The sequence below is a fragment of the Hypomesus transpacificus genome, unplaced genomic scaffold (genome assembly GCF_021917145.1).
Source record: "Hypomesus transpacificus isolate Combined female unplaced genomic scaffold, fHypTra1 scaffold_350, whole genome shotgun sequence".
Lineage (NCBI taxonomy): Eukaryota > Metazoa > Chordata > Actinopteri > Osmeriformes > Osmeridae > Hypomesus > Hypomesus transpacificus.
This window is the reverse complement of record NW_025813874.1, coordinates 34,263-57,928: the sequence shown is the minus strand read 5'-3', so window position 1 is coordinate 57,928 and position 23,666 is coordinate 34,263. Positions and strand designations below refer to the sequence as shown.

Sequence of the window (23,666 nt, the reverse complement as noted above, 5' to 3'; positions counted from 1 at the left end):
GGCAGTGGGGCACTCTCAGACGCCCGTCTCAGCCGCGTCCTGTCTGTCTCTCAACCACTGCCTGTCTGTCTCATTTTATACATGAGTGGTTTGTGTTATTATTTTGGGGGGAATTCATTAAAGCAGACCCCTCCCCAGCCCTAGCCATACAGACATACATGCCTCACCTGAACACAGAAATAGAGAGAGAGAGCGAGAGAGAGCAAGAGCAAGAGCGAGGAGTGAAAGAAAGAAAGAAAGAAAGACAGACAAAGTTGGTTGTCTCCTTAATGAGCCTGTTTCTGGTGTGTTCTTTGTTTGCTGCTCTTTAGTCAAGAGAAGAGGTCGGTGGTGATCAGTCACCTTCACACACACAAACGTGCGCACACACACACACACACACACACGCACACCAGGGGCAGGCAGTGACAGCACATAGCTCTTCTAATCCAATGATTTGTGAAACCAGTATCTGTATTTAGTAGTCCCATTTAAAGGCATATTACAAGAGTGCTCCATATGTGTGGGAGTGTGTGTGTGTGTGTGTGTGTGTGTGTGTGAGCAAGGTTTTAGCTGGAGGGTCAACAGCAGTGTTTTCCCTCATTACAGGTGAAGCTGTGTGCAACCACAACTGTTTGTCCCGATCTAATATGTTTGTGCACGGCAGCAGGAGCCTGTAAACCTACATGAACACACACACAGACACGCGCGCACACGCAAACAAACACACACATGGGCCATTCAACTTCAGGAGAACAGCAACCTAGAAATGTCAGTAAGAATGGAAGTCTCTCACTAAAGCTTTACAAACAGAACAACAGATGACGACTGAGAAAACAGTAAGTGAAAACAAGATAACTGCATCCAGGCCAGGGATGTGAACCTTCAGTTAATCCCCATGTTCCATGTAGAACAGGGTTACTACAAAGCCCCCGGTCCCTGAGAACATGGGGGAACCCGGGGGGAAGTCACCAGGGGAACCAGGCGCACAGAACATCTGTTCCATTCCAAGACCAGAAAGCAGCCTAGGATGTTGGTTATATTTAACACATGGGATATGTAGGGTGTTAGGGTTGGATGTGTGTGTGTCTGTATGTGTGTTTTTAAAGGAACAACGTTTGCAACCGTTTCCTCGTCTTTTCCATGTGGATGAGACGGCAGTCGAGAGTGGAGGGAGACCTAGACTCACCCCCCTCCTCACACACACACACACACACACACACACACTGACTCACCCACAGATGTGGCACTTGTACTCTCTCATGCCCAGGTGTCTCTTGACGTGGTTGCGGGCGTCGCCCAGTTGAGCGGTCGCAAAGTTGCAGATCTTGCACTTGAACGGCTTCGACCCTGCAGAACGAGCCAAGAGGATTGGTTGATTTCATTAATTGGACCCAAGATGTGGCCACAATGTGCAATCACAGGCACGCCTTCAAAACTGAAAAGGTTAACAGGGTCTCCAGCCGAGTGCAACGCAGCCTCAGAACCCAACACTTTATCACCACACTTCCCAGATCATGGAGTCTTTCCATGTCTCTCTATGTCTCTCTCTGTCTCTCTCTGTCTCTCTCTGTCTCTCTCTCTCTCTCTATGTCTCTCTCTCTCTCTCCCACTATCTCTCTCTCTCTCCCACTATCTCTCTCTCACCTTCTACCTGTTCCTCCTCTCTCTCAGGATGAGTAAATGGGATTTAAAAGGTCAGGGAGAATACGTAGATCAATCCTGAGAGCACATCACTGCCTCGCTCCATCATCCCTCCTCTAACTACCCGGACTCCTAATCACTGTCATTAACACAGGGAAGGGAGGAGATGAGGAGAGGCGGAGAGAGGGGATGGGAGGAGATGAGGAGAGGAGAGGCGGAGAGAGGGGATGGGAGGGGGAGAGAGGGGATGGGAGGGGGAGAGGAGAGGCGGAGAGAGGGGATGGGAGGGGGAGAGGAGAGAGGAGAAGAGAGGATCCAAAAATGGTTATATTCTATAAGGTACGGAGTACACAAACTGTGCCATTCACTTCAACACACACACACACACATTCTAGAGTAGCGCTGAGCTACACACACAGGCTTCAGGCCCCTGTGTGACTCTCTGCTCTGGAACAGGCAGCTTCAGTCATCTCCACGCCTCTTCTAGCCAGCCATATTTATTTCAGGGGGGGACGCTGATTTGATGAAGCACTTTGTGTAGATTACTAATTTGTTCATACACGGTTCACTAACAGCCAGCTAGAAGCATGACATGTCGAATTTTAAACCGGTAACAAAGATTGAAAGGCTAGGCTGTGCTAACAAGGCCCACGGACTGTGTGTGAGTGTGTGTGCGTGTGCGTGTGTGTGTGTGTGTGGGAGGAGGGGAGGGTCACACATGAGCAGCAGCAAGTCCCCGCCTCTTCGTTTCACCTCAACACACATGCATAACCCACACACACACGCACAAACATACACACAGCTCAAACCTAAGGTGAGGGGAGAGACAAGCGCATGGGGACCACGCCTGGCCAGATGGCTGCGTGTCAAAGGGTGTGTGTGCGCGAGTGTGTGTATGTACGTGTGTGTGTGTGTGCGTGTGAAAGAGGATGAGACGTGGCAGAGAGAAGATAGAAGTAACATCTTATCATATTAATACTCCACCACTTCACTTAAACAGCTGAGCGCCTAACTGAAATGGACCATCAATGCAGTGTCATGTTAGATTAATACTGCCATCCACAGCGTGCGCATGTGGCACGGCACTCACTGCTCTGATGAGACAGCCGATGACTAATTCATTTCCTGGGAGAAGGAAACCCCCTTCACAGCGCCCCCCCTCCTCCTCCCTCCCTCCTCCACCTCTCTGCTCCTCCATCCCTCCACCTCTCTGCTCCTCCATCCCTCCACCCCTCCAGCCCTCCACCTCTCTGCTCCTCCATCCCTCCACCCCTCCACCTCTCTGCTCCTCCATCCCTCCAGCCCTCCACCTCTCTGCTCCTCCATCCCTCCACCCCTCCAGCCCTCCACCTCTCTGCTCCTTCATCCCTCCAGCCCTCCACCTCTCTGCTCCTCCATCCCTCCACCCCTCCAGCCTTCCACCTCTCTGCTCCTCCATCCCTCCACCCCTCCAGCCCTCCACCTCTCTGCTCCTCCATCCCTCCAGCCCTCCACCTCTCTGCTCCTCCATCCCTCCACCCCTCCAGCCTTCCACCTCTCTGCTCCTCCATCCCTCCACCCCTCCAGCCCTCCACCTCTCTGCTCCTCCATCCCTCCAGCCCTCCACCTCTCTGCTCCTCCATCCCTCCACCCCTCCAGCCCTCCACCTCTCTGCTCCTCCATCCCTCCACCCCTCCAGCCCTCCACCTCTCTGCTCCTCCACCCCTCCAGCCCTCCACCTCTCTGCTCCTCCATCCCTCCACCCCACCACCTCTCTGCTCCTCCATCCCTCCACCCCTCCAGCCTTCCACCTCTCTGCTCCTCCATCCCTCCACCCCTCCACCTCTCTGCTCCTTCATCCCTCCAGCCCTCCACCTCTCTGCTCCTCCATCCCTCCACCCCTCCAGCCCTCCACCTCTCTGCTCCTCCATCCCTCCAGCCCTCCACCTCTCTGCTCCTTCATCCCTCCAGCCCTCCACCTCTCTGCTCCTCCATCCCTCCACCCCTCCAGCCCTCCACCTCTCTGCTCCTCCATCCCTCCAGCCCTCCACCTCTCTGCTCCTCCATCCCTCCACCCCTCCACCTCTCTGCTCCTCCATCCCTCCACCCCTCCACCTCTCTGCTCCTCCATCCCTCCACCCCTCCAGCCTTCCACCTCTCTGCTCCTCCATCCCTCCAGCCTTCCACCTCTCTGCTCCTCCATCCCTCCACCCCTCCACCTCTCTGCTCCTTCATCCCTCCAGCCCTCCACCTCTCTGCTCCTCCATCCCTCCACCCCTCCAGCCCTCCACCTCTCTGCTCCTCCATCCCTCCATCCTCCACCTCTCTGCTCCTCCAGCCCTCCATCCTCCACTTCTGGAGAGCGCTCCTCCTCCAGCCCTCCACATATCCACCTTTCCATCTCAGTCCTCGAGTACAGATGTGAAGGCTGGGTGTCCAGAGTACAGAGAGAGCGTCTAGACTGGCCGATCTGAAGTAGACTGTGTGTCCGAGCTGCAGGAGAAGCTCTCCTACAGGGATATGACGTCAAGTCATCGCTCAAACATAACACAACAGGCCTGGCCCACCTGTAGCAGTTAAGTCTTCCTCCTGCATGTGTGTGTGTGTGTCTGTGTGTGTGTGTGTGTGTGTCTATTACTCTGCTCTTTGAAGCCCAGCCCTGCCCAGAGAAGGTCAGACAGCTCTCTCCAGTGAAAAAGTGACCAATTTAGCTCCAAATGCAAATCCAGTCGCATCCTCATTGGCAAAATGCAAGTGTGTGTGTGTTTTTTTTTCCTACTGGGAGGACAAATTGACGAATCAGTTTGCGGCCTCCCCCCACCATCAAAAACTTGGGCTTAATTAAAGAACCCTGGACCTGCTCTTCCCCCCACCCCCCTCGCACACACACACACACACACACACACACACACGCAAACTCACCAAAGGTGAATCATTCAATGTAATGAGCAAACTTAGCTTTCATAATAACTAGCGTACGCTGTCAGGGGGGGGCTGAAGCGATGGCCGTTCCTCCAGTGAACGGACGCGAATGAAGGAAACAGAGCAATCACATTACCCGGGCCCGATTGTTCCCGAAAAACACCTGAGAAGGCACGAGGCCGTCGCTCAGCCGTGCCCTTGGCTGGCGCTGGGCTCATCTCCCTAAGTAGGGCCCCGCGTCTCGGGACGCCAGGCAGAGGAACAGCAGCAGCTGACGGGAGGAGCGTGGAGACGAGGGAGGGCGGGGCTTAGAGGTTTACGGGTGGGGGGGGGGGGGGGGGGCGGCCGGGCTTCCGAGGCCCGCCGTGGGTCCATGTAGGCCCCCGTCCGTCTACAGAACTCTAACATCAACCTGCCGGTCCCTATGTCCTACCTAGCTGTCCCCTCGTTGAAATAGCTACAGCAGCTGTCTCACCACACACACACACACACACAGACAGACACTCACACACAGAGACACACCATGTACTCCAATTAAAGTCCCATTAGGGTTTGGGCTGAAAGGGGGATGGACCAGGGGAAGCGGAGAAGGGCATTTATTGATGGCGCCCTCACATCTCGTTCCTGCATTAAGTTGATTTTAAAAGCAATTAATACACATGGTCAGGGAAGAGTAATGGAGCGCCCTCCATCCTGAACCTGCCGGACACTCCCCCCCGTCCCAGACCTGGCGAGCCGAGCGCTGCTTAGCATTACAAATGACAAGATTCATCTTAATGGATTGAGGATAATCAGCTAGCCATGAAGGCTGACACGTACACACACGCAGTACATACAAACACACACACACGGACACACACACACGCACACACAAGGGAAATTAAGGGCTTTGAATACGTCTGCATTGATTATTTTAAATTATTAGCCCACCTCTCGTTGGGCCTCCAATGCTTTTAGCCCTAGCTTAAACACGTTTACAGAGACTTATTGACTATAATTACAAGTGAGTCTTGGTAATGGACACATCAATTATGAGACGGCCACGTCTTTGACCAGGCGCTGCGCTGGGAATCCCAATCTGGGATCCATTAGCAGACCTGCTCTGTAGCTCAATCAGTCTGAGTTACCTTCCCCTGTGCTCTGCACTGACCTGGTGCTCAGACTGCAACCATACTAGACACAGACTGAGGCCCTCGGTTCAGACCAGGAAAGTACTGACATATTCACCCGTGTGTGTGGCGCGTGTGAGTGTTTTAGAGACCATACCGCCATACGTACCAGTGTGTGGTGTGGTGAGTGTGTGTGTTTTCAACCACCGAAAGCCTACCACCATACGTACCAGTGTGCGTGCGCGTGTGTGTGTGTGTGTTTTTGACCCCCCCGAAAGCCGACGCCCCCCCCCCCCCCCCGCCCCATACGTACCGGTGTGTGTGCGGACGTGAGCGAGGAAGGCCATGGAGTTGCTGCTCTTGCACACCTTGCCGCAGTGCTTGCACACGCTGCCCTGGTTCTCCTCGCGCTCGCGGTTGATCTGCTCCGTGTCCTCCAGGACGTACTTGTTCACCTCCCGCAGCAGCTCCTCGTGCTTCTCCTTGATGTGCCGGAACAGCTCCTGCTCCGTCTCAAAGGGGTCCGTGCACTTCACGCACTTGAAGCTGGCGCCCCCTTCAGGGAGCTCCTCGATGCTGTTCTGCTCGGGGGGGGGGGGGGGGGGGGGGGGGGGGGGGGGAGGCATGAACGTTAGGACACGTGGAATCAATGTCGCGAGGAAGCTCGTGGGAGCCTGACCCCGTAGGTTTTAGCACGGGTGAAATATCAAAATCGTGAAATATCGAGCGATCGATCTCCGGAGCGTTCCGTGGAGGTGTGGCGGTGGCGGTGGCCGGGACGTACCTGCTCGTTGCGGAGGTGAGCCCCGCTGGTCAGGTGCTGGTGCAGGTTGCTCTCCGTGTAGAAGGACTTCCCGCACAGCAGGCAGTGGAAGCGCTTCTCCCGGGACGGGTGCTTCATGGAGATGTGCACGTTCAGGCCGCTCAGCCCGTCCGCCAGAAAGCCGCAGTCCTCGCAGCGGATGCGGGGGTTGGGGGTCACGGCCCTCCTCCTCGCCCCGTTGGCCCCGCCCGGTAGGAGGCGGGACCTGCGGCCCCTCGGAGGGCCCCCCGCCGCCGCCCCCGCCGGGCCGCCGCCCGCCTCCCCCTCGCTGGCGAGGCGCTCGTGCAGGGCCCGTTCCTTCTCCGACAGGGACTTGATGGAGACGATGCAGGCGTCGAAGGGGACGGCCCGGACCAGCTGTTTGTCCGTCGGCGCCACGTCGTCTTTGTCTTCGGAGGCGTCCATGTCTACGTCGGAGCAGGCGGCCTGGGCCTGGGCCTCTCGCTCAGCCTGGACCTGGCCTGGAGCCTGTGGCCCGCTCTGCTCCTGGGGCGGGTGGGGGCCTGACTCTGGGGAAGGCTGGCTCACGGGAGCCTCTGCTGCCTCCTCCTCCGCAGGCTCCCCCGCGCTCCCCTCAGGAGGCTCCACGTCCTGCTGGACGGGCTCCGTGACGTCATCCGTAGAAGTCCCGTCCTCAGACCCTACGCAGACCACCACGACATTGATCCCGTCTACCTCAGCCCCGCCCTCTTCTGCCATTTTGTCGGTCATCTCATCGCTCGGGGTTCCTGGCCGGGCGGGGCTCGGGGATTCTTGCTCGCTGGGCGTTTCTGTGGGCTGGGGCTCGGGCTGAGGCTGGGGCTGAGGCTGGGCCTGAGGCTCGTTGGAGGAGGGGGAAGAGTCCTCAACAGGAGTGGTGGTAGATGAGACCTCGTCAGGGTGGGGCTCAGGCTCAGGCGCGTCCTCGTCTTCCAGCGCCCCGGGCTCCTCCTGGGTCCTAAAGCTCCTCTCCTGCTCCAGGTACATCTGGCTTTTCTGCTTGTGCTTGTCGGTGGAGGCGTGGCGGGACATCTCCCGGCACGTCACGGCATAGTAGCTGCACGCGAGACACACAAACTCAAACTCCCGCGTGTGCTTCCTCTTCACGTGGAGGTCCAGGGACGGGATGGAGTGAGCCACAAAGTCGCAGTGAGGGCAGGAGTTCACCGCGTCATATTTGCTCTTTTTCTTCCCGGGGACGGCGTTGTCCTCTCCTTCTCTCTCTCCCTCTTTCTCTCCTTCTGCCTCCCCCTCTCCTTCCCTGTCTCCTTTTCCCTCTCCTTCCCTGTCTCCTTTTCCATCTCCTTCCGTGTCGCCTTTTTCCTCTCCTTCCCTGTCTCCTGTTCCCTCTCCTTCCCTGTCTCCTTTCCCCTCTCCTGTGCTCTGGCACCCCGACACCACGGTCATGGTCTGGTCCTCGCCGCCGGCCTCCGCCACGCGCTTCGTGTGCTTCTTGGTGACGCGGTGGCGGTCCATGTCCCCCCGGGTCACGCAGTTGTAGTTGCAGAGGCGGCAGGCAAAGCTGTACTGGTGGCTGTGTTTGCGCCGCACGTGCACGCTCAGGTTGGTGGCATTGGACACGGCCAGGCCGCAGTAGCTACACGTGGTCGACGAGGTCAGCTTGGGCCGGCCCCTCCTCCTCTTGGGGGGCTTGCTGTCGTCCATGTTCTCCTCCACCTCCTCCAGGACGGCCTTGGCCGCCTCCACCGCCTCCTCGGCCTCCGCGTCCATCTCGAACAGCGCCGCCCCGCCGCCGCCCGCCTCCTCGCCGGCCTCCGCTAACGCCGCGTCGTCCGTCGGTGCGCCCTCCCCGGCCTTGTCGCGGCTCACCTTCGCCACGCATTCCTCGGGGGGGGTAGTGGCAGTGGCGGGGTCCCTCTCCCGGACCTGCCGCTGGTGGCCCTCGGAGGCCAGGTGAGTGTCCATCCACTCGGGTGTGGCGCAGGAGTAGCGGCACAGCCGGCAGTGGAGGCGGTCCTCTGCAGGGTGCTTCAGCCGGGTGTGGCTCTCCAGGAGGGTGACGTTGCTGACCCGGAACTCACAGCTGCTGCACTGCAGCTGGAACCTGGAGCCCAGGGTGCGCTTGGGCCCACGGGGCTGGGGCTGGACCTGTGTCAAGGTCTGAACTTGGGCCTGGGCCTGAGTCTGGGCTTGAGTTTGAGTCTGTGTCTGGGTCTGGGGAGAGGTGGGTGTGGGAGTGAGGGTGGAGGTGGTCTTGGCAATGCTGCTCTGGACCTCAGCCTGCTCGTCTTCGGTGATGTCTTCGTCCCCCGGGAGCTCCGCTGGGGGGCTGGTAACCTTGGCTGGGGTGTTCTCCTCCACCCTCTTCCTGTGCTTGTTACTGAGGCAGTGCTTCTCGTAGTCACACTTGGCTGCGCAGGCATAGCGGCAGAGCTGGCAGGAGTAGTCTTTCTCTTTGGTGTGGCGTCTCTTGATGTGCACCTCCAGACTGGGCCTGTCCTTGAACTCATGGCCGCAGTAGGAGCAGCTGTGCGGGTGCTTGGGCTTGGGGGCCCGCTTGCTGAGCCTCCTGGGAGGGGTGGGGCTCTGGGGCTGCCGGGCTGGCTGGTGTTTGGCTCCGGGCCTGTCCTCCGTCTCTGAGCCTCCAGTCTCCATGTCTTGGTCCTCTGGAGGAGCAGGTTTGTCTGTTGTGGTCAACTCCCCTGTGGAGGAGCCCGTGTCACCCGCCGGCTCCAGCTCCACGGCGCCACTCTGTCGGTCTAACCCTGATTCTGGACCTCTCCCCTGACCACCTTCGTTGGACTGGTCCTCGTGGAGGTGGCCGTCTTCCGGGGCTGGGTCAGGAGGTGGTTGGGGTTTTTTAGCGGGAGTCTGGACGCCGGTGCGGCCGCCCCCTCTGCGAGAGTGCTTCCTCTTGGAGTGGATCTTCAGGGCTGTTGGAGTTTTGGCCACAAAGTCGCAGATGGGGCAGGTGCAGCCGTCGTCTGTCACCTTGGTGACAGCATCGCCACCTGGTCGGTCTGACTCCTCCCCCTCAGCACCAACTTCACTGTGACTTCCATCGGTGACCTCATCAGGCCTTGCCCTCTTAGGTGCCGAGGGACCGGCAGTGTCCATTTCCTGTGTGTTTGTTTTTGCATCAGGACCCTTGTTGCCCGGGGCAACCTCTGTGTCTGACCGTAACTTTCTGTCCATGTTGATTTACATGTGCAGATGCCAGCAGAAGCGACAAACTGTGTCAAAAGTTCTGATCCTTTTCCTGCCAAACAAAACACACCATATAATAAACTAACATATTAACTAACTAACAATAATTAACTTCAATACACCACCATTAAAATGACCAAGTGTTGAAACAGGGTAAGAAAGAGTTACATAAAATATTGGAATGATCTGGGACGAAATAAATACAGTATATGAACAGCTATTTGTTGCCATCTAGTGCCTTTCAAGTGAAACTGTTTGTCATAAAAAATGAAAAAATCTTGGCATAATCAGTGATGAAAATAGATTGGGAATGATTAAAGAACTGTCTATTGCAGCTTCTAGCTCATATTTCTTGACCATTACTTTTCTTCCCTCTCCGTTTTTTGACTGATTTTGTCATTAAGTGAATGTGTTCTCACATTTTTGCTCTCAAAACTTAATTCCCAAAGATTTCTGGCTGGAGGCTTCAGTTGAAAATGTGGAGATGATTGCAAAGCACATCTACAGGCTAATCTATCTCCATAACGATGCCAAAAGTTAATTCTCTATAACACTGAACTTTGCACCGACTTGACCTTACTTAAAACTATTTTCCCCCTTGTAAAATGTTTATGGCTCTCGTCCTTTTACTTTGGCCGACCCTAGGTCAATTGGATTTTATGTCTGGTCAAGCTTTAAAAGTAGTGGGTGATAATTTACAATCACCTTTCCAATTAAACAAATCTGTCCTCAAGATGTACTTGCTGCCTGCCACACACTAAGAACTATGACCCGACAATCAATAAAACATATTAATATTTGTCAGATAGTAATACATATGGATAACTATCCAACTAATGTTTTGAGGTACATCATTGTTACTTAAAAGTATGAGTAGGTCATATACATTATATAGTTCTGAATTAGATATTACTAGAATAGAAAAAGTGCTACATGGGTACCCTAGCTTCCATGTCTGCTACAGTGTGTTCTTATTACTGAACACAGGCAGGGGTTTCAGCCGGGGCAATACAAGGAAAATATATTTATTCTATTATTTACAATACAATTAAATAATACTAAATAAAACATACACGTCAGTGCAATACAGTAGGCATAGAGGAGGGAAAAAACAACACATATCAGTGCCTGGCAAGTTTTTAGCACTATATTCTTGTTGAGTCCTTCGGTGCTTCGTTCTGATAGTTAGCGTTGTGGAGTGCGTGATGCTAACGATTTGGAATGAGACGAACCCCTCCTTGGTGGGTTACATAGGTGCATGGGACTGGGAGTGTAAGGGAGACAGGCAATATAAGAACTAAATGTGGTTATACTATGAAGGTTAGTCGTCTTTGACGTTAGCTAGTGGTGTTTATTTGTTTTTCGCAATGTATGCTTCATGTTTTGGCTAACCGCAATGTTTTGGGGGCTATCTCGTTTGTTTATAATCATTGACCTATGCACTTTTTGTAAAGCTCTTTCTTGTAAGTCGCTTAGGATAAAAGCGTCTGCTAGATGAATACATGTAAATGTTTCATTAGAATTCCAGCCCACTTGCTGAAATATTACAAATTTGAGTAAATTAGCAAAGAAGCCAACGACATTGGCTTCACAACTAGTAGCTAGTTTGGCAAGCTGAAAGGCTGGGCTAGGTATGAGCGGGCTTTGCAGGCTAGTTAGCCCACAAGCTAGTATCCGGAAAGACAGCAAAAGCTAGTCTGTATATGGCAAGACAGACAAATCAGATATGATGAAATTCTTTTCATTGACATATTCGCTTGCTATATTCCATAGCTGTCGTGTGCATATCGTGATAACCTATCAATTGTTTACGTAGTTTGCTAGCTGGAGAACTTTCTGAAATATTCACGTCCGGTTAGCTCACTAGCGGATAGCTTTTCAAACGCGTTTTTTGCATGGATTTAGTTAGCGACATACGAACTTGCTGGTTCACTTCACTTGGGTCGACCCAATAATTTTAAGGTATTGTTTCAATTGCCCTATCAGAGTAAAGCAGAGGCGGGACTTCTTTGCTCTTAGGCTCAGAAAACGACGGCAGCACAGAGGCCCAAAAAGGCCTCTAATAGCGACCTTAAGACACTCATACATAGAGAACAAACAACATACGTAACTACGTTACAAATATCCCCAATGTCGTGATAAATATAGACCACTATTTAATTACTTGATGTGGCAATGTGTTGAGGTCTTACCTGCAAATATGGAAGTATTTCCAATGTCTGCGCGTTTTGCTCTTGGTCACAAATGGCGTACCGTAGCATGTACTGCACGTCACTCTATCGAATTAAGGCGGGCTTTGGATCAGCTGAAGAGAGATCAGCTGACTGCTCTCACGAGAGAGTACAGTTGCGGCAAGTACTAGGTGGTCAACAGTCAACATAGTTTTGTAAGCAATTATAGTTATCCAAAATCATTGATGATGTTAATGTCGAACATCCCTGTATCAGCTATCCCAATGTAACTATGATGTGGGAGGCACTGTGGTATTTCTCCGTATGAACGGTCACTGTTTGCATTCAAATACTATATTGAATATGAATTAGTTGATCGTCTTTATAGGAGCGCTGTAGGCTGTAAATATGTCTTACTGAAGCACTTGGAAAATAACTAGGATACTAGAGTAGACTATATTTGTAAAATAGGCCTACTAGTATCCTACCTCAGCCCAGTCCTTTCTACTTCATCTAGGCTGTAGCCTACCAAATGGAAGACATTTTTAAATTACGACGCAGCTTTCCCTTCTGAATGTGTTGTAGTTTAGCTTAGCTTGCATATGCAAGGACACCATAATACCCCTCATCCAGAAACACAAATATATTTCATATCATTACTCTCGAATGGTCTGTCTTTGATTAATTGCTAGTTCTGTTTGACGTCTGTGGTACAGTGTTGCAGTCTAAAGATTGATTAACACTAGTGCTTAAACTGATGCTGCAGCTTGTCAGGTCAGGGGTTTGATGAATGGCAATCCTGCTTTGAGTCCAGTGTTTACTTTACTAGTCATTTGGATTAATTCATCACAGTCACAATTATATGACATGGATGGTTGAGGATGCCGCCCTCATCTCCCCATTTGTCTTTAGGCTCATTATTCATTTTTTCCCCACTACCTGTCTTTTAAGTTGGAAGTCTTGGACACGCGCTCCCTTAGGAGCTATCATGTTAGGCAAAGATTAACCATCGCGCACTTATTCACCAACTAATTCACGTAAATCCAATCAGTGAATTTACGCAAAACACCAACCACAGCAACTCTGTTCCTTATATATTTAAAGCACATTTTAGACATCAAACCTTGTATATTGTTGAGAGCCTAGTTAAGGTTCACGCACTGCAGTTCTCTACTGCATAAAAAGAATAGGGTTGAGTACCTACTGATACAATGTATTTGTTTTCATTCAACCAAATGAAAATGTTGAATGCCCCCATTGTTGTCCCCCCCCAACCCCCCACCCCCATTGTGAGGCACAAAGGTCAAATAAAGTTATTTTATCAGGGACATTCAAGGATAATGTGAGCATAACAGAAGAGAATACTAACAAGACAGTTATGATGTATCAGTCAGCCACAACCTATGAGAAAGCCTTCTCCAGCCACAGGGCCCTCCATCTCTGGGTTACTTACATTTACATGTATTCATTTAGCAGACACTTATTCAAAGTGACTTCCAAGAGAAAGCTTTACAAAGTGCATAGGTCACTGATAATAACAACAAGATAGCCCCAAAAACATGGCGGGTAGCCAAAGCATGAAGCACATATTGTGAACAACCAAAATAAGTGCCAAAGGGAAGAAACATAAGAGCATGGAGTTAAACAAGTTACAATTAAACAACATGAATCGCTATAAGTGCAAGTGTACCTGTAGACTTCCATGTCATTGATTGTTTTTTGTTTTTATTGAGCACAGGCTTTAAAAACAAACACTGTATTCACACACATGTGTATCTTGAGCTGTGTAAATCATACAGTCATAAAAAGTGTCACGTTACATTTTAGCCTTCATTGACCACATTTTGGTGAATTTGAGATTTAACTTTGCCCTTTAAGCTGTGAGAGCTCATGAATATAGGCCACAAACAGCTTGGTGCCTTCAATGTAGTTGAACCTAGAAGGAAACACACAGGTACATTATTTGTATATTATTTGTATAGGATATTATAATGTTATGAAAAGATTTGAGGAAACCCATGGTAATGTATGCAAGGGAGTCCACAGGATAAGCTGCACACTCTAGGTATGAGGGCAGTCACTAAAGATGTGATTACGGGAAACGTGTGTATGTCTGTGTGTACATGTTTGTGGAAGACGCTTGTCTTTACCGGCTGATCTTCTCATTCTGAGAGTGTTCTCCGTCGTCATGGGCACCGATGGGCAGCATCATCACACTCTTCCCAGTCTCCTCCTGGAAGTTCTGCGCAATGGGAATGGTAGAGCCTTCTCTCACCAGCTCCGGCTCCACTCCAAACACTAGCACGTACACAACCGCATTTTAACATCCAGCCAGACTAATGTATTTGTACATTTATGTTGTGGGTGCTAGCCTAAGTAACACAACATCTACATGATAACAAGAATGCCATATACTGGAAAGTTTCCAGTATACTGTGTGATATGTTTACTATGTATACAATTATGTGAGGAACATAAATTGAGGAGTTAGATGTAGCGATATGATGAAGGATAATGCGACGACACTGTATAGCCCTAACATAGAGTAGACCTACCCCAGCCCCTGATGTGCACTGACCCTTACAACACATACACAACAACCAAGTCTCCACACACACACAAATAGATACACATTTTCACGGTAACTGACCGTCTCGGATGGCCTTCTGTCCAGCCACGTACTGAGGATCCTTGAGGTCAGCCACCCAGGGTTTGGCCCCTACAGTGGCGATGACCCTCAGAATGTTGGGGCTCTTCCGACTGGCAAACACCTGCTCCAAGTGCTCCTTCACCTTTTGGAGAGAGAAGGGGTGCGTCTCAGAGACCGCATGCAGTACCAGAAAGTCCATTCCCGAGGACCTTGTTTCAGTCTCGGCGCCTCCTCCATACCTTCCTCTCCACGTCTGAGGGCACCATGTCGGGAACGTGGCGGATGGAGAACTTGCCGGTGACCCGCCGGGGTATGACGGTCTTGATGCCGGGCTCGGAGAATGCTCCTTGGATCCCGTGGATGGACAGAGACGGGTAGCGCCATCGGGCCATCAGTACCTCCTCCTGCACAACACATAGCACACACATATGCATCATTGGACGTGGGTAATTAGCATAATACACTTGCTGTAGCAACTATGCAGAGCTTGTTGATTTAGTCTATTGTGTTATTTTCCATGATAACCATACAGGATTCATACAAGTATGTTTTTTTATATATATATATATATATATATATATATATATATATAGAGCAGACCTAAATATTATTTCTGGTATCAACAAATTGTGTGGTCAAATCCACAAGGTACCACACTTTTGTGTTTTGCAGGAAGTGTTGGACTCCAGCTGTGTTTTTCAGCTCCTCCAAGCTGAAGTTGATGTTTTCATAAAGCTTTCTCTCCACATCCATGAGGGGCGCTACGGCGTCAGTAACCCCTGGAACAAGGATCTTTCCTGTGTGGTCAATCAAACTTCCTGTTGAAGGAAAAGTGACATGTGATCTCTAGGTACAGACACACGACACAAACATTATGTATACAGATGGGTGTGTTACAACAATGCCTGTCGGGTGAAATGGGTCAATGTCTCACCTAGGAGGGAGATCAGATCAGACATGGGCTCATGGATTGAACCTCCAAACACCCCAGAATGAAGGTCCTGTTTGGGGCCATCTACCTGGAAGAACATAGGACACAAACAGTATCAGTGACTGACTGGGGAAATATGTTCCTTTATAAAACCCCTGATGTGAAATGATCATGGACAAAAAGGTCTATAGATAGGCAAGCAAGCTGATCGATTTGCTGGAACGAATGATTAATCATTGAACTGATTGTGACCTCCACTAAGAAGTAGCTGCTTCCCCTGGTTCCATAGGTCAGGGCCGGAGTGTTTGAGGTCCACACGTTGTCGGAGATGACGATGAAGTCCACGTCTGAGAAGAAGCTGTCGTTCATCCTCCTGGTGAGCTCCAGAAGCCCGTGAGAGCCCACCTCCTCCATGCCCTCGATGATGAGCTTGACGTTCACAGGAACCTCCTGAGATACACAGGTATCAAAAGTAAATCAGTCAGATGAGTATGATGAATTCAATCAAATGTTTCAATTGAAATGAATTCAATTCAATTGAAACTTCCTGTAGGTACATGTGTGAGGATGGGTTACCATTACCTGTTTTGTGGCTTTGTAGGTTTCTATAGCATGAAGCCAGGCCAAGACTGGGCCCTTGTTGTCTGTGGTCCCTCTGCCATACAGGTTGCCTGGGAGACATATAACATAAGTTTATTGTCCATATCCATATAATTGCATTCTGGTAACATAGTATAGGACATTAAAGAACATCTAAACTACAAGACAGAGAGACATAGAGACACCCCGTGACCCTCACATTGTCACACTGTCCTGTGTCAAAATCCATCGGCTAGTTTAGACTAGGCTATATGGCATCCATCAATTCATGTCACCGAGTAAAGTTAATCCAATGGGGAAGTCTCAGATGTGTAAACCCTGAGTTGAAATCAAACACACCCAAAGTATTCGCAAATCTGCGTTATCCCTACCACTGATCTCAGTCAGGGTGAATGGGTCCGTGTTCCAGCCGTCCTCCCTCCTGGCTGGTTGCACGTCCACGTGGCCGTAGATGCAGAGTGTGGCTTTCTCCGGGTCTCTCACAAACGCAGCCAGCACAATAGGAGGCAAGGGAACTGTCTGGCCACTGGGCAGCTTCATAGGACAGTCAGGGGTTGACAGTCACTTTACAAGACACATCTTTACTCCGCATCAACAGAAGTTAATCAGAAGTAACTGTAGCAGAAAAGAGAACACATCTTGGACTTCAGGGGCTACGGCGAGTGTAAGGAGTCACCGGCTAAGGCTATGGGAGTTAAACCCCGTCAAGACTAGGTGGAGGAGATGTTTCTGCCAGTATTTACCTGATGCGTTCCTACATCTGCCATCTCCACGCTGCCCCCCATCTCTCTGATCCTCTCTGCTGTCATGTTCAGCAGCCGATCAATCTGTCCCCACATGGCCGGGTCACCTGAGTCACTCTGGATGGCCACCCAGTCCCCCAGCCTCTGAAAGGGAGAGCACAGATGCAGAGCACAACGTTGCTGTCTTGCCATCTGTACATTCCAAAAGTATTAAGGGAGGGAACTCATTTAGCATTACATGGACAACCGCTACATCATAACAACAAGCTGACTTATTTGATTGATTTACTATGACAGAAAATGTGTTCCTCCCTCACCTGGACAAAATGGTTTTGGTTCTGATCAATGTACTGGAACAGAGGCTTCAACATGATGCTGGTTTCAGGAGATTTGGACAGCAAAGAGATGGAAAAAGAGGAGGAGGAGGCTGCAAGGAGTTTGCATGAGCAATCCTGTGGCAAGACTAACAAGGAGCTTTTATAAAACCTAGCATATACTGTTCTTTTCTTACCTCAGCCAACAGACAGGATTCCTTCAGGCAAACTGAGGGAGTGTCTACTTGTCTTCCTGTAGTTGGTTCGTGTTTTTTCTGGATATTACAATGCCAGGGCTCAAAGTTTGAAATTCAAAGTTCAGCACTTTGAAGGAAATAATTGCTAGATAACTCTGTTTAGACATAGATGATGGAAGTATTGCCAATGTACCCGATCAAAGGAACCTTCTTAACAGTTTCACAACTGAATGCCATCTTCGCCATGGCATCTCATCAGTTCCAATATAATGGTTCAACAATGAGCTTATCAATATTGACGGCAATCCAATAACCATTGATGACGGTTGCAACCAAACTGTAATTCAAAGGTCTCTGTCTGTTATGTTCAAATATCACCAGCAGATGGCAGAATAATGTTTTAAATTGTTTGCGATTGCTTCTGTCTGATTAAGTACCAAACCATGAATGGAATCACAACAGCAGAAAATCACTCTCCAACAAACTGAACAATGTGGACATATTGCTAGGTTGCTGACGGACATCGTTTTCTATTTTATTTTGTCATGATCTAATACTAAATGTTGAGAACTTAGCGCAACAATGTTGACACTCGTTTGGTGTCTGGTTCAGTTGTTTATTTTTGGGTTCCTTCTGTGAAGGGGGGCAAGCCACTATCTCGCTAAGCGCTGTCAACTTGTTTTGTTGTGGGTCTAGGCCAACTCAAATGTGAGTTGAAAGGCGTCTTGCACATTCATGGTAGATTTGAAGACGTTTGCTTAAAAATGGGTATATATACGGTAACCAAACATGACTAGCTAGCTAACCAGGACAGATAGACTAGTACTAGCTAACGGGGTATTAAAGCCACCCTCCATGTCATTATGTTTGTCCCACACAGACAAGGACACATTACTAGCTACCTACCTACTGTATCCTAACTGTCTGTGTTTCCTTTTATTTCCTATTCAGATACATATTTAGCACTTAGCAGTATCTGTAAATGATCTCCAGATTGCATTGGACTTCTTGCTGATAGTGACTTCATGTACAGTCATTTGGAGTTAGTTAGCTATGAAGTTAATCATGTTCTGCTCCCTTTCTCAGGGTAGCCGTTAGTGCACTGGTGAGCACATCAGTCTGATGGTCTTCAGCTAACAGACGAGCTGCCTTAGCCATGTCTGTGACCTCACTCCTGCGCAGTGCTATGAGGTAAGCAAAGAGACTGACATATGTGAGTGGTCCATTTTATAGCACTGCAGGTGTGAGAATATCAGATCCCAGTTGCAAGCGATCACAACATATCTACGACCTACACGGTGACAGTGACAAGGTTAAACACTTAACTTGAACTTCAGTTTGAGCAGCCTAGCCATTTTAAACCAGGATAGCAAGTAGACATTCAAATCAGTTAAACAACCAGGGTGGGGAAAAGTAGGCTACATTCTCATAAGCATCTCACACTCGGCTCTTCGATATTCTTCCCTAACTCATCCCAAGCCGTACGCACAGGGTGTAGCCTCTAAAGATGGTAGTGATGTTGACCATGATGAATCTTGGTAGACCTGGTCGTCCTCCAGCCTGGTCTCTGTCACCCTTGTGTCCTTCAGAGTGGGAAACAAACGCGTCGGTGCACACCTCATCCAGCACAGGGCCCTCTCGGGTGCGGACGCCATCAACGCCCTCCGGCCCTTCTACTTTGCGGTGCACCCCGACTTCTTCGGACAGCACCCCAAGGAAAGGGTAAGGGCCTGCTGGGGGTGGCGTGCTCGCGTGGTTGTTACCTGGTTACCTGTGTTGCGATGAAGTCGTAGTCGCACGTCTGAATTGGGATCTCTCGTGGCTTCCGACTCAAAGCTGATTGGACGAGAGGGACCCCCTTCTCTGGTGTTTGAGAACAAGGACCCAAAGTTTACAGATACATTCAAGTCCAAATGGGGCCAATCTTTGTTTTCTCCTCTGTACTCTGTAGGAAGTGAATGAGAATTCCCTGAAGAGGCTCAATGGCTACCTGGAAAGCCTTCAGAAACCTGGAAGGAGCTCGGTTCACCCCACCAAGCTGACATTCTACGTGAGGGAGACCAAGGAGAACAACAATGTTCAGAATGACGTCCTCGCCACCGGTCAGTACCCGCCTCCTAAAGCGTTTCACACATCAAGTCTTAGCTTTTACAGTATTAGAGTTATAGAGTATAACTGCTATCCTGTGGACTTTCTGCCTGCATTTCCCAGGGTTCCGTTCAGTGAGCTTCACCCTGCAGACCAGAGATGTACTGAGCACAGTGATTGATGTCCTCCAGTCTTGCAGTCTGTCTGTCGAACACATGAAGGCCCTGCAGGCCAACACTGAGTCATCCAGGAAGTCATCCAGGAAATTAGCTGCACACACAAGAAGTCCCTTCTACAGGTACACAAAACCAGATTGAAACAGAACGAAGGGGAATGCTGTCTGCTATCCATCCATACCCACAAAAGGGAATCTATAGGGTAGTGATTCTACCCAAACTGAATTCCCCTGTACTGCTCCTCTTTGAAGACCCATCAAGTGGGACAAGACCTACTACTCCTTCACTGGCTTCAGAGACCCAGAACAGGAGCTGCAGCAGGCCAAGGCGGTGGAGCCCAACCTAAGGTAGACAGAGCATCTCCTGTTACCCTGACTCGACCATACCATCGAGTAGATACAGCACCTCCTATCACCGTGACCAGGGCTTGTTTACCAGGTGAACAGGGCTCTCTGCTCTCCTGCCCTCTAGTCTGTGGCTGAGGACCCACGAGAAGGAGGCCAGCAGGAAGCAGAGAGACAGCCTCCCCCGCAGGGACGAGCTGGAGAGGCTGAAGAAGGAGCTGTGTCAGCAGTTTGCCATCGAAGACATCAGGCAGGTTTCACGATCAACTCAATGCTGTTTGGATACTTACTCGGTGCTCCATTGCTTCTGCCTGGGCATGATTGAACCAATGGGATGGTCCCAAGTTCTCCCCACCCACCTGGCCCTTCAGCCATTTAATTTGTTTTCTATAACCATTAACAGATGTTCAAACTGTTACTTTAGCTTAATTTGATTATAGACTTTGATCGGCTAGTTTACTATTGAAGACGTTGCCTGACTGTATTGAATTAGACTTAGAGATGTACTTGAAATGTATTTCATTCTGTATAATTTAACTTAGTTAAATATCTATCTAGTGAACTCGAGTTCCTGTGAAACATGGAATTGAATTGACCTGACCTGTAATTCAGGAATTCATAAATCATGAATTGACCTGATGTAAACCCCCCCCCCCCTTCTCCCCCCCCACAGGTGGCAGCGCACCTGGGGTGTCTCCCACCGATGCTGCCAGCTGCAGAGTCTGAGCCGTCTGTCCCAGCAGAACCCAGAGGCTGTGCTCAACCTGCGAGGTACAGCACACTCTCTCTCTCTCACACACACACACACACACACACACACACACACACACATACAACATTGAGCTTCCATCCCCACAGGCATCTCAGACTATGGTGGAACAGGAACTGACATGCTCTTCTCCTTCCTCTAAAGGACACACCATTGTATTTACTGACCAATCAGGAATGAACGCCTTGGGTCATGTGATGCTGGGATCCATGGATGTCCATCACCAGTGGGCCAAGGTTAGCCTTGTTAGTGATCCCAATCCCTGTGTGTGTGTGTGTCTGTGTGTACTGTGTTTAAACAGAAGAGCATTTGTAGGTGCTCTCGTTTACCTGTGTGCATGTGTGTGTATTCGTTCACGTGTATGTGTGTGCGTGTAATACGTGTGCACATCAATGTGTGTGCCCCCCTTGCAGCTGTTCGAGCGTCTCCCTAGCTACCGTTCCCTGAAGCAGCAGGCGGATTGGCTGAAGGAGCGGATCAGCCTGCTGCTGGGGGGCATCCAGGTGGTCCACGTAGAGCGCCTGGGCCCCCTGCTGGCCATCGAGGAGCACTACAGCACCCTCAACGCCTTCCACAAGAGGCTGCTGCCTCGGAGGCTGGCCCTGCACCCACGCAGCCTGCAGGGGCTGGCCATGACCCTGGAGAGGTACTGGCCTCACCACGCACACACTATATACACCGCTCTCACCTCAACACTGAAACACAAGGAGCTCTCTGCTATGCTTGGGTTTGTGCAAGGCTCTTCAGAAGACTCGAACTTCAGAAGCCAGATATATGCTGCTACTCAGGAAGTCTGGAGTTCTACTGATGTGTGTTGGTGTGTGTGTGTAGTGGTCGTTCCAGCCCTAGTCTTCATGAGCGGGGCCACTTCCTCATCCCGACGACGTGTGAACCAATCCCGCTGCAGAATTTCCTCCAGAATCAGGCCAGCGAGGCCCGGCGGAGAATCAAACTCAAAAACCAGTGAGTCACGTGACTCCTGTCAAACACTGGGTCCGGTAATGGATCTAAACCCTGACTGTGTACAAACAGTTTACCCTGTGAGCGTGTGTTTTGTACGTCTGCGTGTGTGTGTGTGTGTACCACGCACTTACACTGTGTACGTGGAGAAATTTTCACCTGTGCGCGTCCCTCTGTGTCTCCCCCAGGCTGCAGGCGGAGGAAGACCAGGCGGTGCAGGGCTGCCTCCAGACCCTGGCCCTCCTCAGCCTGTCCAAGGAGCCGGGCATCACCTCCAGCCAGATGATCCCCTGCTGCCACAGGCTCCTGGAACTGCGCTCCCCCCTGCTCCAGAACTTCCGCCTCTGCATCTCCCACTTCTACTCCGTCATGCAGGACGGAGACCTTTGCATTCCCTGGGACTGGAAAGGCTGAACCCCTCACACACATGTGTTGCGTGCACACATGTTGCACACACGCACACACACACACACACACACACACACACACACACACACACACACAGTCAGACTCATCACAGGAGACTAGCCACCACAGACATGCCAGCAGACCTCGAGGGGCCTGAACCCTGATGGTTCTGAGGTCGCATCCCTGTTGGGTTGAACCTGATCACCTATAGGACTCAACACTGGTCGTAACCATGGAGAGGAGAACAGACTTTACCCTGGTACTGGGACAAGCATGATAGACAGGCAGGTGGATAGGTGGAGAACAGAACGGTGGATGGAGAGACACTGAGGTGGACTAACAGATAGACAGAGGTCCTAGCCAAGGATTTTCTAGAGCTCATCCATGATTCAGAACAATCTGCCTTTTGAAGAATTATTATAATCCCAATCATATAGAGTTTTATTTTTATTGTTGTGTGCACTAATATACTGAAGACTATAACTGTTAATTCTAAGCAAAGTTACCTTTGCAGGTAAAGGTATTTTTATTTGTGTAAGTGAAGCCAATCAAGATTTCAATGGGTTTTGTGGAATAATGTATTTAAATACAACAGTCTGTGATGGGCTAAATGTATTCACGTTGCACCTTACTTGAATCTCTGCGGATGAAGTTGAGAGAGCAAAATCTGGTGCTTAGTCACATATATGCTACTATTGTCACACATGAAACTGTGACACCCATGTTCCATGTCATTAGACCTATTACTGTTAGTTTGAACACGCGTCACCATGTTGCACTGTTTCAGAATCCAGAATTTCATAGCTTGCTTTCTATAGAGCGTACTTTCCACATCCTCATGTAGGTCAGAAAGACCCAATCGGTGTTGACCTGTGATGTGTTGAGCATGTCTGCCGTGGATTTGAAGTTGATCCCCCCCTGCCGTTGGTGGTCTACAACCACAAAGCTGTAACTATAGAAACACAATGGCTGTCAACAGGGTTTTCACAGGCGTGTGACACACCTCAGAAAACCTCCTGTAGGCCCTCACACTATGAAGATAAGAGACGTCCCGCTGGGGAGGCTCCCATGCTCGCCACTATTTAGAGCACTCGGTCATCATCAACATTGTTGGGGTGTTATCCAATCAGTGGATAGATTGTATTTTAGAAAAAGGAACTTTGTCTGCCTAGCAATAATCCAATAATGTGACTCCTTGTTTTGCACAGTAAGATGTAATGGGAAATGGTATTGTACGTGGGAGCTAAATGACCTGTTTGTAAACTGTTTTACTTGACAGTATTTGTGTCAGTGGCCAGTTGGAACACTTTTAGATTACAGAAGAAGGGAACAACCAAGGTGCGAATTACAGGTGGGGGTTTGACCCCCCTAATTAAGACATGGACCCCCCCCAAAAGAGGTAAAAACAACAGGTCGGGGGGGTTGATACACACCCTGGAGAAGAAGTTGACTTCCCCAATTGTCATTGTATAATTCACACTCTGGGAACAACTACATACTTAAAATATTTGAATCATTTCATTTGTTACCATAAACCATTCTCAATAAAAGAGCTGCTAATAAATTGGATGAAATCTGAGACTGAGTGGATTTGATACTATTATACGCCTTAAACTGATTGTGTCACCATTCATGTCTTCACAGATCTGCAATGGCGTAATGGGATGCCTATAGGTAGAGCTAGGAGATCTGTAGTCCTCTGTCCAGTGGGC

General features: G+C 50.1%; 3 protein-coding genes across 4 annotated transcripts; 1 reads left to right on the top strand and 2 right to left on the bottom strand.

Moving 5' to 3' along the window:
* Positions 1 to 244: 244 nt before the first annotated feature.
* Positions 245 to 12,982, bottom strand: LOC124464460 (zinc finger protein 407-like). Its single transcript, XM_047016325.1, has 4 exons — positions 11,796 to 12,982; positions 6,418 to 9,655; positions 5,947 to 6,214; positions 245 to 1,329 (listed from the first exon to the last, which is right to left on the bottom strand). Exons 2-4 carry the CDS (start codon positions 9,589 to 9,591, stop codon positions 1,211 to 1,213), a joined length of 3,561 nt encoding a protein of 1,186 aa, XP_046872281.1. The 5' UTR covers positions 9,592 to 9,655; positions 11,796 to 12,982; the 3' UTR covers positions 245 to 1,210.
* A 102-nt stretch (positions 12,983 to 13,084) lies between these two features.
* LOC124464462 (beta-Ala-His dipeptidase-like) lies at positions 13,085 to 17,125 on the bottom strand. Its single transcript, XM_047016328.1, has 11 exons — positions 17,016 to 17,125; positions 16,699 to 16,842; positions 16,327 to 16,489; positions 15,938 to 16,026; positions 15,608 to 15,805; positions 15,359 to 15,443; positions 15,082 to 15,242; positions 14,664 to 14,828; positions 14,425 to 14,566; positions 13,925 to 14,072; positions 13,085 to 13,710 (listed from the first exon to the last, which is right to left on the bottom strand). The coding sequence occupies exons 1-11, from the start codon at positions 17,067 to 17,069 to the stop codon at positions 13,635 to 13,637; spliced, it is 1,425 nt and encodes a 474-aa protein (XP_046872284.1). The 5' UTR covers positions 17,070 to 17,125; the 3' UTR covers positions 13,085 to 13,634.
* A 526-nt stretch (positions 17,126 to 17,651) lies between these two features.
* On the top strand, positions 17,652 to 23,580 carry tcaim (T cell activation inhibitor, mitochondrial). 2 transcript variants are annotated; one of them, XM_047016327.1, is made up of 12 exons: positions 17,652 to 17,718; positions 18,296 to 18,400; positions 18,799 to 18,931; positions 19,161 to 19,311; positions 19,421 to 19,595; positions 19,725 to 19,820; positions 19,945 to 20,067; positions 20,491 to 20,588; positions 20,731 to 20,822; positions 21,000 to 21,232; positions 21,418 to 21,549; positions 21,735 to 23,580. In XM_047016327.1, the coding sequence occupies exons 2-12, from the start codon at positions 18,366 to 18,368 to the stop codon at positions 21,958 to 21,960; spliced, it is 1,494 nt and encodes a 497-aa protein (XP_046872283.1). In that variant the 5' UTR covers positions 17,652 to 17,718; positions 18,296 to 18,365; the 3' UTR covers positions 21,961 to 23,580. The 2 variants fall into 2 exon arrangements, with proteins under 2 accessions (XP_046872283.1, XP_046872282.1); XM_047016326.1 differs by having other exon boundaries at positions 17,653 to 17,917.
* Positions 23,581 to 23,666: the final 86 nt, after the last annotated feature.